General features: G+C 45.5%; 1 protein-coding gene across 1 annotated transcript in view; it reads right to left on the bottom strand.

Moving 5' to 3' along the window:
- PROZ (protein Z, vitamin K dependent plasma glycoprotein) overlaps positions 1 to 9,392 on the bottom strand; it is a 17,726-nt gene extending 8,334 nt beyond the window's left edge. The window contains exons 1-5 of the mRNA XM_026647623.2: positions 9,231 to 9,392; positions 6,996 to 7,159; positions 4,425 to 4,449; positions 3,222 to 3,335; positions 271 to 402 (exon numbers count right to left, since the gene is read on the bottom strand). Of these exons, the coding sequence (XP_026503408.1) occupies positions 271 to 402; positions 3,222 to 3,335; positions 4,425 to 4,449; positions 6,996 to 7,159; positions 9,231 to 9,300 (505 nt within the window). The 5' untranslated portion in view covers positions 9,301 to 9,392. The remainder of the gene's footprint in view (positions 1 to 270; positions 403 to 3,221; positions 3,336 to 4,424; positions 4,450 to 6,995; positions 7,160 to 9,230) is intronic.
- Between the last annotated feature and the right edge of the window lie 3,619 nt (positions 9,393 to 13,011).

Genomic DNA, 13,011 nt, shown 5'->3' with positions numbered 1-13,011 from the left:
CAGAGGAGATACTCTTTTACACTGGAAGTGTTTGGAAAATCTGGGCCAGTGAATGAATTTTAGGATTTGCTTTGCTCTAAAGCTGTGTTTGAGCAACCTTGTATTTATTTTTTCTCTGGAAATTCATCATTACTGGAGCCCTCAGGACACCTCCTTTTGGTTCATTCTAATGGTCTCAGTGCAATCATAATAGCTCCTATTGATGCCGTTCCCCCAGCCTGCCTACCCTGGGACTAAGCATGCTCTCTTCTGACTTCTTTTTATACTTACCTCTTGGAATGCATGATTTTTTATCTTCCCCAAGTTCATAGCCTTTTGCACATGCGCAGCGGTAGGACTCAGATCCTGGATAGCAGAAGTGTTGACATCCCTCTCTAGTTTTGTGTTGACACTCATTTTTAGCTAAAGAGAATAACAAAAGCAAAGCGCTAAGAAACAACAATTGAGCAATAAACTGGGATTTTCTTGCACACCATGGGCCCTGTTTTGCTAAGCAATGACATTTGCTCACTTTTCATGCTCTTCTGAGCTCATCATTTAAGCAATTCTTGCTACTCCCTCTTTTTAACTTGTTGGAGAGGTACTGAGCCGCAGCAACTCCCATGAAGTCATTGTAAAGTGAATTGCTCCCTACCCCACTGGATCAGGCAGGATGTATTTCAGGATTGTGTTTGTAGGTCGTACTAGCTAAAGTAACACTAGCTCTTCTCCGCATGGAAAATGCCATGACATGTATTTGCACTGAGTGCCAGGTGTCTTTGAAAGAAGAGAATGATTGTACTTTTTATGGAGGCAGGAGTTGCTTAAAAAATAAAGGACTTAAGCTGTTCTTTTTTGGCTCTTTTTATGCTCATGCCAAGAAAATTTAAACTTAACAGCAACCAATGTAAAAGAACAGAAAATAAAAGAAGCATTTCTTGCCTCTGAAACAGAGCCAGTCTCTTCAGTTCGCATAGCTGGGCAAACACTTGAGATTTGCTTGGCACTAAACAATATTAAAAATAATAGGCAGATCCCCAAGACTGGACATTTGGTACCTGACACAGCTCAGGGATGAGGAGGTACCAAAGCTGCATTTAAGCCGTTTTTGTGGCTCTGTGAGGCTTAGGGCTGTGCAGGTCCAGCGGTAAGGGATGAGCTAAGTTGTGCCATTGGCAATGGTCCCAAGGAGGCATTCCATGGTTGGGGACTGCCAGAGCTAAAGATGACTGTGGCCATTGCCCATTAGTGGCTGGTCACCTAGCCATTGGGGGAGGCTAGTCCCCAGCCCCTCCTCTTCTACCTGAGGCTCTGCCCCTTCCCCTCCCCTTGTGCCCTCCCCCCCAGAAGCCCAGAGCCCCCCTACCCTGGAGCACCTCGCAGAGTGGCAGCAGCACCCTGAGCCCCAGAGTGCCGGGCAGCACGGTCCAAGCACCAGGCAGGCAGCACAGCGCCAGCCACCCCGAGTCCCCACGATAGGCTGCCCAGCCCCAGTCAGCCTGGGCCAAGGCAGAACATCAGGCACTGCAGGAGGGGGCCTCCTAGGGGTGGAGCATAGCAGGGCCAGACCAGGCTGTTTGGGGAGGCACAACCTCCCCTAGCCTATGATACCCATCACCCTGCCATTGCCCCTTTTCCCAGCTACACCACCTATGCCAGAGGGGCTAAATTGGCCCACAGCACCCAGGGATTCCTCCATACCAGGGCAAATCTCCAAATAACCAAATGCACTGGTTTTAAGGTTGGTGAAGTAGCACTAAGCAGCAGATTCAAGGACCTGGCCCAATGTGTTTTTAAGTACTATTACTTTTTCTATCCTTGTCTAGTTAAATTGATATCCATTCACATTCTAAACTAGACCAGAAAAAACATTTAAGCTTTGTTATCAGTCAGTTTGTCGGTGTAAAGGACTTTCTAGAATAGGGAATTCTAAAAAAAAGTAGTCAGCTCCATGTGAATGAGACTGCCTGTGTCCTCCAATTTGTGATGTAAATAAAACAGTAAATAGTAACAATTGACTAATTATAAAGTATGTGCTCAAGTTCTGAGCAATTTGCTCAAAAGCGCTTGTAAAATGCAGAGTAGACCTAAGAAGAGCACAAGTATTATTTACGTTATCTTTATGCATCAAAAAGCTACATATCTGATGTAGAAAATGGGGGTCTGTGAGTCTGAATCCCAACAAAATACTTTCTAAAGAGTCAGATCTTCGTAACTAATTAGCCTGTTCACACTGGAAGAGGCCTTGGCACCCAGAAAATTTCAACTTTGAATCTTTCAGTTTTTTCTTAAGGATAACATCAACATGGGAGAAATTCACTTTTTAGGATAGACTTCCTTTGTCCTAGGGACTAGTACCTGAGGTCCTTATTCAGTTCTTACTGTGGAGAACTCCCACTGAAGTCAGTGGATATTTGCCTGAGTCAGGACGGAGTAAAACTGAGTTGGATTGCCCCCTCTAACAAAAAAACCCAAAGAAAAAGAATTCTGGGACCCATGGAGGAAATCTCCACAAAGTTCCCCCATCGAGTTTCCCCCAGATCATTTGATCAGATGGGCAGTAGTTTAGCTCCCATACTCACTCCATGGGTCCCTTGAGAGGGATCCACTACAGCAGGGTTGCCAAACATTTTCAGAAGTTGGACCATATCTTAATGGATTGTCCTGTGTGGGCACCTGCTGACCTCTCATTCATGATGGTGGGGGCAATCTTCCCTGCTATTTGCAATCATACAGTTTCCCTCTGGCAACTATAGCAATTGCTTATCTGGAGAAGTAATATTAGGAACATATTTAAGGCAATAGCATCTGGAGTAGAGAGAGCACCATGTGACCAGCTAACAAGTGACCTGCAGACCACACTTTGAGAACCTTTGGATGATGAGCAGAGGGCCATCCACACACAGGCCCTCTGCCCTGGCTCCAGGCTCTCAATTCTGCCTCCGTTGCGGCTTCACTGGTGCCAGGGTTTCTTCTGCCCTTTGCTGCCTCCTCAGTCTCTCTAGGATAGAAGGAAGGTGACAGGGCACAGCAAAGTTAATGCAGCCACACGCTGCATTAACATTTTAGCGGATTTACCCCAGGTTGTTGAGATGAACAATTCATATCCCCTCTTCCCATGTGTCACTGTCATGCATCCTCCACTAGGAATCACATGTTTTAACATAAAACAAACAATATAGACTGTCTGCATGAGGTCTATATAGTTTCTACGGTAGCCTCTAGAGGAAATGTTGCCTTACCGAAATTACAGTTTGGTCCTTCATAAGCATCCATGCAGGTGCAAGTGTAGCTGCGAATGCTGTCCTGACACACACCATCATGCTGGCATGGGTTTGAGGAGCACTGTCTGCCACCTGAATGAATGTTGCATCAGTACGAGTAATAGAAGTCATCAACAGGGACAAATTCCTATTCATGACAGAGCTTTCTTCCCAGCATGGAATCTTTTACCAGCACAGCTGTGTTGGTCACAAATCACACTTCCTCACACCTCTGACTGACCCAGGTATGCTCACAAAAGTTTGTAGTGTAGATCTGGTTTAAGACCCATGCTCTGGGAATGCCCTGCCAACACCACCCCGACATAGGATTGTGTGTGTCTGAAGCAGGCGGGGAGGGTGCACGCAGGGCTGGCCCAACTACCCACCCATGTAGATACATCCTGGGTGCTGTGCTGAGTATGGCCTGCATCCCCTTAGAATCATAGAATATCAGGGTTGGAAAGGACCTCAGGAGGTCATCTAGTCCAACCCCCTGCTCAAAGCAGGACTAATCCCCAGACAGATTTTTGCCCCAGATCCCTAAATGGCCCCCTCAAGGATTGAGCTCTCAACCCTGGGTTTAGCAGGCCAATGCTCAAACCCCTGAGCTATCCCTCCCCCCTTGCTGCCATCCCTACATCTCTGGGGTGGGGGGGGGAGGGGTCCCTACTACAACTACTGGCTCCTCTTGACAGAATAAGGGCTCTTGCTGTTGCTCCTGGGGGAAAGAAGAGGCCCCTTACCACTGCCATTCCAAGGTAGGGAACAAGGCAACGGTATAGGATGGTGCTAGGTGAGTGGAGCCACATAAGGCTCCATGTTGTGGAGTGCCCAGAGTCCCAGATTAACTTAGCCCAGCCTTGCATAGGGAAAACAATAAAAGAAATAGCCTATTTAATGTCATTGCATCTAGCCAAGTATTCTAACACTATTTTTTTGATTTACAGTCTTGACTGTTAATTATTTCTCAGATGGCTTGCTTTTAATGACTCCACTCCTACTCTTTTTTTGTGTACATCTTCTCCTCCCACTTCACCAGATGCTTTCTAAACAGTAGTAGGATACGTAAAATAATGTGCAAGTTGAATAAACTACTCGAGAGTCTTTTAAATTCCATAATCCTAACTGTAATGATCCCTTCATAAAATCATTCTAGAAAAAGAGATTGAACAGTCAACTTACCGAAATAGCCAGCCCAAAACTTCTTCTGAAAAATTTAAAAAGAAATCTTGTTACAACTCTTGGCTAATACCTTTTCCCACAAATACTTTGTCACAACATAAAATGTGCAAGAGAACAAATCTTATAGTCTATGCTTAAAAGTTAAATAGTCACACAAACTTTGGTCCTGGTCCTATACTCTTTACTCAGGCAAACTTCCCATTGTTTGGGGAATGCAATGAGACTTTTCCTTGAGTCAGGAGTACAGGATCAGAATCTATTGCTTTATTCCAAAATAAATATTTCTTATGAAAAAATATTAGGGAGGGAAGAAGAAATATGTGTGGCATGTAAGAAACATCTGGACAATGATGTGACAATGTATCAATTACAATACCTAACCCCATTGTCCCCAAGTCTGGCAGTGATCACCACTTGAAATCCTCCCCCCCCAACACCATCAGCCTGGGAAGGGAGCCTCAAGCTCTGTCACCTGGGCCCCAAATGGCAGAAAGTTTGGACGTGTTTTGATTTGTTGTGTATTGCACCATCAGTGACAGACGTTAATTTTTTAAAATATAAAATCTGTTTTAAAGGATATGTGAAAGAGCCAAGTTCCCCCAGTGTGTGTGTGTGTGTGTGTGTGTGTGTGTGTGTGTGTGTGTGTGTGTACACATTTCAGGCTGAGTTTCCTGAAGTGCAGGCATAAAACAGCCTAACATTTCAAACATCAGAACAGAAATATAAATTAAAAAACAACATCTTATGATATTTATGCCAATTTCATGATTTATTTATTTGGTCCCTCTCACGATGTTTGCTCTCCCAGAATTGGCAATACTGACTTTTGATTGTGCTGGTTAACTGGAGAGTCGAATAGGACTCAGGCTTTGGACAACTCCCCTTGACATTAACGGAGTTGGAGCAAGCATTAAAATACAAGGCTGCCAAGTGTCAAACCCATAGGTTTTGGAACTAGAGGCTCTGGGGGTGCTGATGCACCCCATGGCTTGAAGTGGTTTCCATTCTATACAGCGTTTACAGTTTGGTTCAGTGGCTCTCAGCACCCCCACTACATGCATTGTTCCTTCCTCCCGGTCACACGTCTCACATGGCACTTAGGCCTCCATCCAGTCACTCAGGCCTGCATCTGGTCACTTAGTCCCAGTGGAATCTCATGGCAGACAGTGAACTTTTCCATGCTGTTGCTCTTCCTGGCCACTGGTGTGTGTTGTGGCACCTGCTGAGCAAGACTCCTTTCTGCCTCCTCTCTGCTGCTTCCCCTGCTGGATCCCAGCCAGGAAAGACGCAGCTGGGAGCAGAGGTGGTGGCTCTGTGTGTGTGTGTATATATTAGTGACAGACCCAGACCAGTGGGGTACAGGAGTCTGGTAGAGGGCAAATACACTGGTCACTGGATGAGTAGTTTTCTGTTCCCTGAGTGACCAGAGCAGGGGCTGCAATAGAGTAATCAGGAACCTGCTAGAACCAGTTAAGGCAGGCTAATTAGGACACCTGGAGCCAATTAAGAAGAAGCTGCTAGAATCAATTAAGGCAGGCTAATCAGGGCACCTGGGTTTTAAAAGGAGCTCACTTCAGTTTGTGGTGTGAGTGTGAGGAGCTGGGAGCAAGAGGTGCAAGGAGTTGAGAGTGAGCTGCTGGAGGACTGAGGAGCACAAGCATTATCAGACACCAGGAGGAAGGTCCTGTGGTGAGAATAAGGAAGGGGTTGGGAGGAGGCCATGGGGAAGTAGCCCAGGGAGTTGTAGCTGTCAAGCAGCTGTTACAGGAGGCACTATAGACAGCTGCAGTCCACAGGGCCCTGGGCTGGAACCCGGAGTAGAGAGCAGGCCTGGGTTCCCCCCAAACCTCCCAATTGACCTGGACTGTGGGTTCTTCCAGAGGGGAAGGTCTCTGGGCTGTTCCCCAACCCACATGGTGAATCTCTGAGGCAAGAAAATCTGCCAATAAGCGCAGGACCCACCAAGATAGAGGAGGAACTTTGTCACTATATATATATATATATATATATATATATATATATATAAAACACTGCTCTTGGGTTCACCCTGCCCCCAACACACACCCCAGCTGCACCAGCCTCTCAACATCACCAACCCCTCCCAAACTCCCCCTGAAGCCCCACTACCCATATTGCTGGCCTTGGCACCCCTTCCCCCAGCTGCTTCCCTCACTCTCCCTGCAGATAGGGCCCCTGGCAATGTTCCCGTAACATGCACCTTATGCATCTTAACTGCGGAGAGGTAGCGCGCTACACAATGCTGTACTTGGAGCCATCTGCCTGCTGCTCAGGAGAGGGGGCTCCCCTCGTAGCTGCTGCTGATTGTCCCTGCCAGGAAGTCACCGCCTCTTTCTTGGCCCCCTCTCCCATCATCAATCCCTTATTCGAACACTGTAGCAAAAAAAGTGTTGCGGTGCAATGCAAGATGATTTCACATTGCAGAGAAATCTAGGCAATACAGTTAGGTTGCAAAGCATCAAATATTGCCGTAGTGTAGCCACTTTCTGACCAGCTAAGAAGCAGCAAGTGTTGCAATTCTTAGAAAAACAAACAATAAAAAAAAATACTTACAGTGTCTTCATGGTCTTCAAATACTTCTCTTGCCTCTTCATATGTGCATCTTTCTTCTAGGCACTCTCTTTCCAAGTTGCCTTGAAAGAACTCCTCAATAATTAGGAAAGACCCACGCTTATGTCTTGAGATAACTTGATTTGCATTGTTGGCCGATAGAAAGACTGAAAAGTTGTACAACAAGAGGCACTAATTAGGGTTACCAGATAGCAACTGTGGAAAAAATGGGACAGGGGTGGGGGTAATAGGTGTCTATATAAGAAAAAGTCTCAAAAAATGGGACTGTCCCTTTAAAAATGGGACATCTGGTCACCCTCGCACTAATGTAAATATATAGACGGTTTTCGTTATCTACTTCTGTCTCTTCTTAAAATAGGTCAGGAAGCAGGCAGTTTTTAATATGAAGAGAAATATGAAGGAATTGCATTAATGTCAAAGTTGTACAAGTGCATATACTGCACCAGCACTTCTTTCTTAGCCCAGATTGGACTGGGAAATCATGGAATTTTGTCCAGTGCTTAATTTGTAATGAAAGAGGTGCAATTTTTTAACTTTCATAACTGATGTACCAAGCCCAGAGGTGCCAGGGCTATGAACTGCCAAGCCCAGAGGAGCCAGGGCTCAGCCTTGGAAAGCCCTCACACAAATTAAGCACTGGTTTTGTCTTTATTTTCCATTGGGAAGTGCAGGATTTGAACCCTGTAGAATAGGAAGTTAGTTCAGCCTTGCCAATCCCCAGATCTCAGGGAGTCCACCAGAGGCAGGGCCATCCACATGGCAGTCCTGTATCCCTACCCTGCCTCCATTGCCCCCTGCTCTGTCCTGGACTCCATGACAATCTGGTTCAGATGGAGTCATGCTACCATACATACTTGTTAAGTGTAACAAGCGCACTTATCCAGAGCCCTCTTCTTCAACTGGAGATCTGCAGTACAGACAGGGTGCATGGTAAAATTAGTGCTGACTCTGTATTTAATTGCCGGCAGAATTCTTCTTGGAGGGAGAATTAGGCATGTCCCTCTAGCAACCTCCTCTCCCACCCTGGCTTCATGCCACCCCTCCAAAGCAAATTCACAAACCTGTGGAAGGGGCTTCCGCAGGGCAGGGAAGGGAGGAGAAATGTTACCATAAAGGCAACACTCCCCACTTTAGAGCCCTTGGGAGAAGATCCATGGGGTTTTAAAATTCTTCTGCAGAGGTGGAGGGAACGATTTGTGCCTCAATTGTTATTTAAGGGCCCAATCCTCCACTCCTTACTCAGACTGACTCTACTGAGAGTCTTGGCTGAATAAAGATAGCCAAATTTGGTTTTTAATTTACGTGTTTGGGGGAAAAGCAAATATAATGTACAATGGCCAGAAAAAAAGACCAGTTCCTTAGGTGGAGAAGACTAGAACCATGTCAATCTAATGAGGGATCAAGGAAGTGGGGGCTATGATACTTAGTAACAGAACAATATTGTGAAATTGTATGTAATTTCTTAGTTAAGCCTTTTAAAAAAAACAAGTGAAAAGAGAACAGACTAATTCTAGCACCGTTTACACGGTTTTAAAAAATGAATTCCATGATTTTTTAAAAAAAGCTATCTAGTGCATAATATATTTTTTAAAATGTGAGTCTCTTTTTTTGCATGATTGATAGTGTATTTTTGCCATTAGTTTGATTTCTGGTGCATTTAAAATATCTTTTTAAAATCATATTGTGATACATGATTGATGAACTTCAGTGAAAATCATTACTATTATTACTGTGAGTGTCATGCATAAATGCAGAGCTTCTTTCTCCTTCTCCCATCCTTTCCCCAGCCATCTGAGCTATTCTAGAGCATTAATACAGAAAAGTGCATTTATGCAAATCACGTAAAAGCAATGTCTTTTGGCCTTCTACCATAAACTCAATTTTCATCAGAACGATGATTAGAAAGACCAAGTGAGAAGGCACATTACTGCACATATGGGCTCTCTTTATGGATGATAAGTACTGAGTTCAGAGAAAGCATTGTACTGATGTTAATAGAATAACATACTGTGAAATAAAGCAAGGTTTTTGCATCAGTAACTGAATTGCAGTTTTTGCTAAAGTGCACAAGAGAAATGTGGGTGAAAATTAGGACCTGCCAGCTTCAATGATAACCTGTACAACAAAGTTAAAACAATACCAGGCAAATAATATTTTTGTGTTTTAGGAAGATCACCACAAAGCCAAATTAAAACAACAACAAAGCAAATGCCATACCTGTCTGTTCTGTCTGAAGGAAAAGGAGGACAAAAGGAAGAAAGCATATTGTCCAAAAGTGAGTTGCCATTTTGATCCACTGTAATAGTTAACTGTAGCTTGCCTGCATTCCTGCAGAGCTTTCAGGGAAGTCGAGAAATGTTCAAGTTGAAAGTTCAGTAACTCTAAGGGCAATGCCTGGGCTCAGCGTCAACAAATGACAACCTATAAAAAAAAAAATGTAGTCGTACAACAATGCTCCCATTCGAGGAAGGAGGCAATCCCTTATCCTTTGGACACATGGGGTAGAGCAGGTTTGCTAGCTATCCTGAAAACTGCTGGGCAGCACCACATTTTGAACATCCATCCCATATCCCAGTCCCCACTTTGCATGACACACAAAGGGGAGAGCTGCTAAAAAGCTGACAGCTAGTACCATACATAAGTGCAGTACAGGTAGAAGTTGGAAGATAACTGGTAGGAGAAGAGTACACAGTAAGACTGGTTTAGGATTTCATAAAAAGACTGTTCCCATAAACTATTTACCAGGGCAATAACAGGTTAAGGAAATTCCTTACATTGCCTTTCAGAATCTCTGAAAATGTTCTCAGCTCCATTGTACCAGTCAAACTCCATTGACTACTGGGGTTGCATTGAATAACCAGGGGCAGAATTTGTTCCGTAGGGCTGTATTTTCATGACACCTCCATTCTCGCTTTTGGCTGCCAGTGGCAGTACTACACCCTCAGAAGAGATGGGAGGAAAAACCCACTTTAGCAGCTCTCCACTTTCTGTTTCATGCAGAGTGGGAACTGGGACATGGGCTATCTTTGTATAATCTATAGTACCAGTAGCTTCTCCAACTGCTCTCAGACCTACATAAACACACATACATATCTGTACAAACACTGTGGCTACCCTTACATGTACCAGGGGCAAGTCTGGCCCCTGCCTGGTCAAGGATCAAGGGAAGCATAAAGATGGTTTAGGTCCTTTGGCTCCCACCCAGCTGTGCCCACTGAGCTCTGTTCATCTGAAGATTGGCCGATAGGTTGGCTCCCAGATTAGACAGACACCTTAGTAATCAAATAAAAAAGCACGTGCATTTCAGCATAAAAAAGGGAAAACATCAGGCTTTTGTCTGGTTAGAGTCCTACAATAGTTCATAGTTCTTTGGTGTACTGCATTCCCAATCACTATAGTTTGACAGACTTTTTCTGATTCATCCAAATTGAGCTAAACTGGTGTAAGTTTTCCTGGTTAAAAACCCACACAATGTTTGACTTTATAACAATAACAATGCTAAGAGTATTCAGGGTTTGGTTTGTTCCTTTTCGCTCTCTCACAATACTGGGCATCGTGTGTATAATTAGTAATACAGTACACAAGTTTGGCTTGCTTAATGGAGTTAGCTTAAAAACATGTCACCACTTGATGTCACCACATTCACAGGACTCACCTGTGAAACTAAAGGGAAATTGTAAATATGTTTTTTACAAGCTGATTCTTTCTACACATTAAGGTCAATGAAGAATCTACTCTGGATACAAAGATTATTCCAATCAAGTTAATTACAAAATGGTGAGTCAGAAGCTACATTATTTGCAGTTTAGGTTGCATGTTAGGCTTTCCTTATGTTATTGTCTGGGTGTGTTTTTTTTGTTTTTGTTTTTTATATAAAGAAAACTCAATCTACTGAGTAGTTGTCCTATGCCTTTATTTCCCTGGACATAAATCAAAATGGATCCACTCACATATAGCACTGCCTTTGCAGTAATATCCAGCTACAAAAGGCAGTAATCTGTACTTTGTATTTTCATATTATAGAAAATTCAACAAAGCTTTTTAAAAAGTCACTCTTCTAGTGTCTCCCCATATGGCACTTCTTTATTCTTGTTCGCTTGGATTTCTTCTTCATAAATAAGATTGTGAGCACTCAGAGGTGGCACATTAATGTGGACCTAGAGACCCCATTATCTATAACCCCCCTTCCAAAGGGTATTTCCCTTTTTCATTAGGGCAGAGTACCAGCTCTGCTATAGTGAATGTTGAGAAGTGCTTTCTCGTTAGAAGGACTCTTCCATGCGCTCTAACATCCACAGCTTTCTCAGATCATCTTGAAATCCGTCGTGCCTTGTGGGGATGCTGGTCCAAATTTGGGGTCATTTGAGCAAGGAATAGCTCAAGATACAACCCCTCTCCCAATCCAATCCCCCAAACAAACAAATGCTCCCCTTTCCCCCCATTCTCCTATTGATCTCAGTCACTTGACATTTATCTCAGCTAGTGCATGGCACCCACTGTCGCTGAAAAGGTTTGGCTTGCTAGCATGGTACGTGCCAAACATTCACAAGTCAAAGAGGTTGAAATGTGAATGTGCAGCAAGCCTAAGCCAGAGGGTTTGCAGACATTCCATTGTTACAGTAGCTGGATGGCTCCAAGGGACATGCTATGGTCATTGAACTTGAGCTAGACCCATGCACTGTAAATTCAAAGCCTACCATTGACAGAAATGATCTGTAGGCATGTTGCTACCATCTGCCTCTTTTAAGGGTTTCTGTTTCCTTTTGGGAAATGTGCCCTGCCTCTTTACACAGCTAATTTAGAAGTGGCACTAACTGTTTTCTGAACTGTAGAGGAGCGGACTCACCCCTGCAGCACCTCCTGCTGGTCTCTCAGGGAATTAGCTCATTCCAGCTCCTGGAGCGCCCTCTGCAGGCTGGTGATCTGCCTGTCCTCTGGCCCCAAGTCCCTCCCAGTGCCCCTGTACCTAGGGTGCTGCCCCCTAGCAGTAACCCCTCAGATCTGGGTCTCCCCTCCCTGGGGAACCCCCACCCACTATCCCCACCTCGCCTCAGAATAAGGCCACTGCCAGTCACCAACTAGCCCCCGCTCCCTGGGGCAGACTGCAGTATAGGCCACTCATCATAGGCAAGGTTGGGTTTGGACCTGCTGCCTTGGCCTACCCCTGGGCTGCCCTCTGCAACCCCCAGTACCCCTTGGCCTTCTACTAGGCCGCAGCCTGGGGCTCTCCAGGCTGGAGCTCCTCAGCCTGTCCCCAGGCCTACTCCACTCAGGTACTCTGTCTTAACTCCTTGCAGCCAGGCCCTTCTCTCTCTGAATGCAGAGAGAGATTCTTTGGGCTCCTGGCTCCCAGCCTTCTTATACAGGCCAGCTGTGGCCTGATTGGGGTGTGGCTCAGCCGCGGCTGCTTCCCCAATCAGCCCAGCTTAGCAGCTCCCAGCCACAATCTTCCCCCAGGGCTGTTTTAAGCCCTTCAGGGCAGGAGCGGGGGACCACCCCGCTACATGAACCATAATGTATTACACACATTTTATGCAGATATGTGAGAAGGATTGCTGGGCATGGTGCTACTTTTCTGCCTGGGGGATTAGTATAGCAGAGTGCCAGCCTTAATTAATCAATTAGCATTGATTAACTAGAGCAGGGGTCAGCAACCTACAGCACAAGAGCTGATTTTGAGTGGCACGCAGCTCCCTGATGCAGTCCGGGCCCCCAGCCCCACTCAGCCCCCCCGCCCACTGCTCTCCCCTGCGGGGGCAGGAGGCAGAAGCTTGGTTCTGCCGCAGCCAAGCTTCCCCCCACCCCTGCTTCTTCCCCCAGCATGGTGCTTTCCTGCCCCTCCTCCTCTCCTTCCCTGCGCCAATCAGCTGATGGCCCTAGCGAGGGGGAGGGGGAAGAGTGGCAGTGTGCACACAGCTCCATAGAGGACGCAGAGAGAGGTAGGGACGGAGCCTGGGGGAAAGGGGTGGAACAGGGCATATCCCTTCCAGCCCCCTGC

Source organism: Terrapene carolina, unplaced genomic scaffold, assembly GCF_002925995.2.
Source record: "Terrapene carolina triunguis isolate 2854851 unplaced genomic scaffold, T_m_triunguis-2.0 Scaffold21, whole genome shotgun sequence".
NCBI classification, from domain to species: Eukaryota; Metazoa; Chordata; order Testudines; family Emydidae; genus Terrapene; species Terrapene triunguis.
This window is presented reverse-complemented; position numbering and strand designations above follow the sequence as displayed.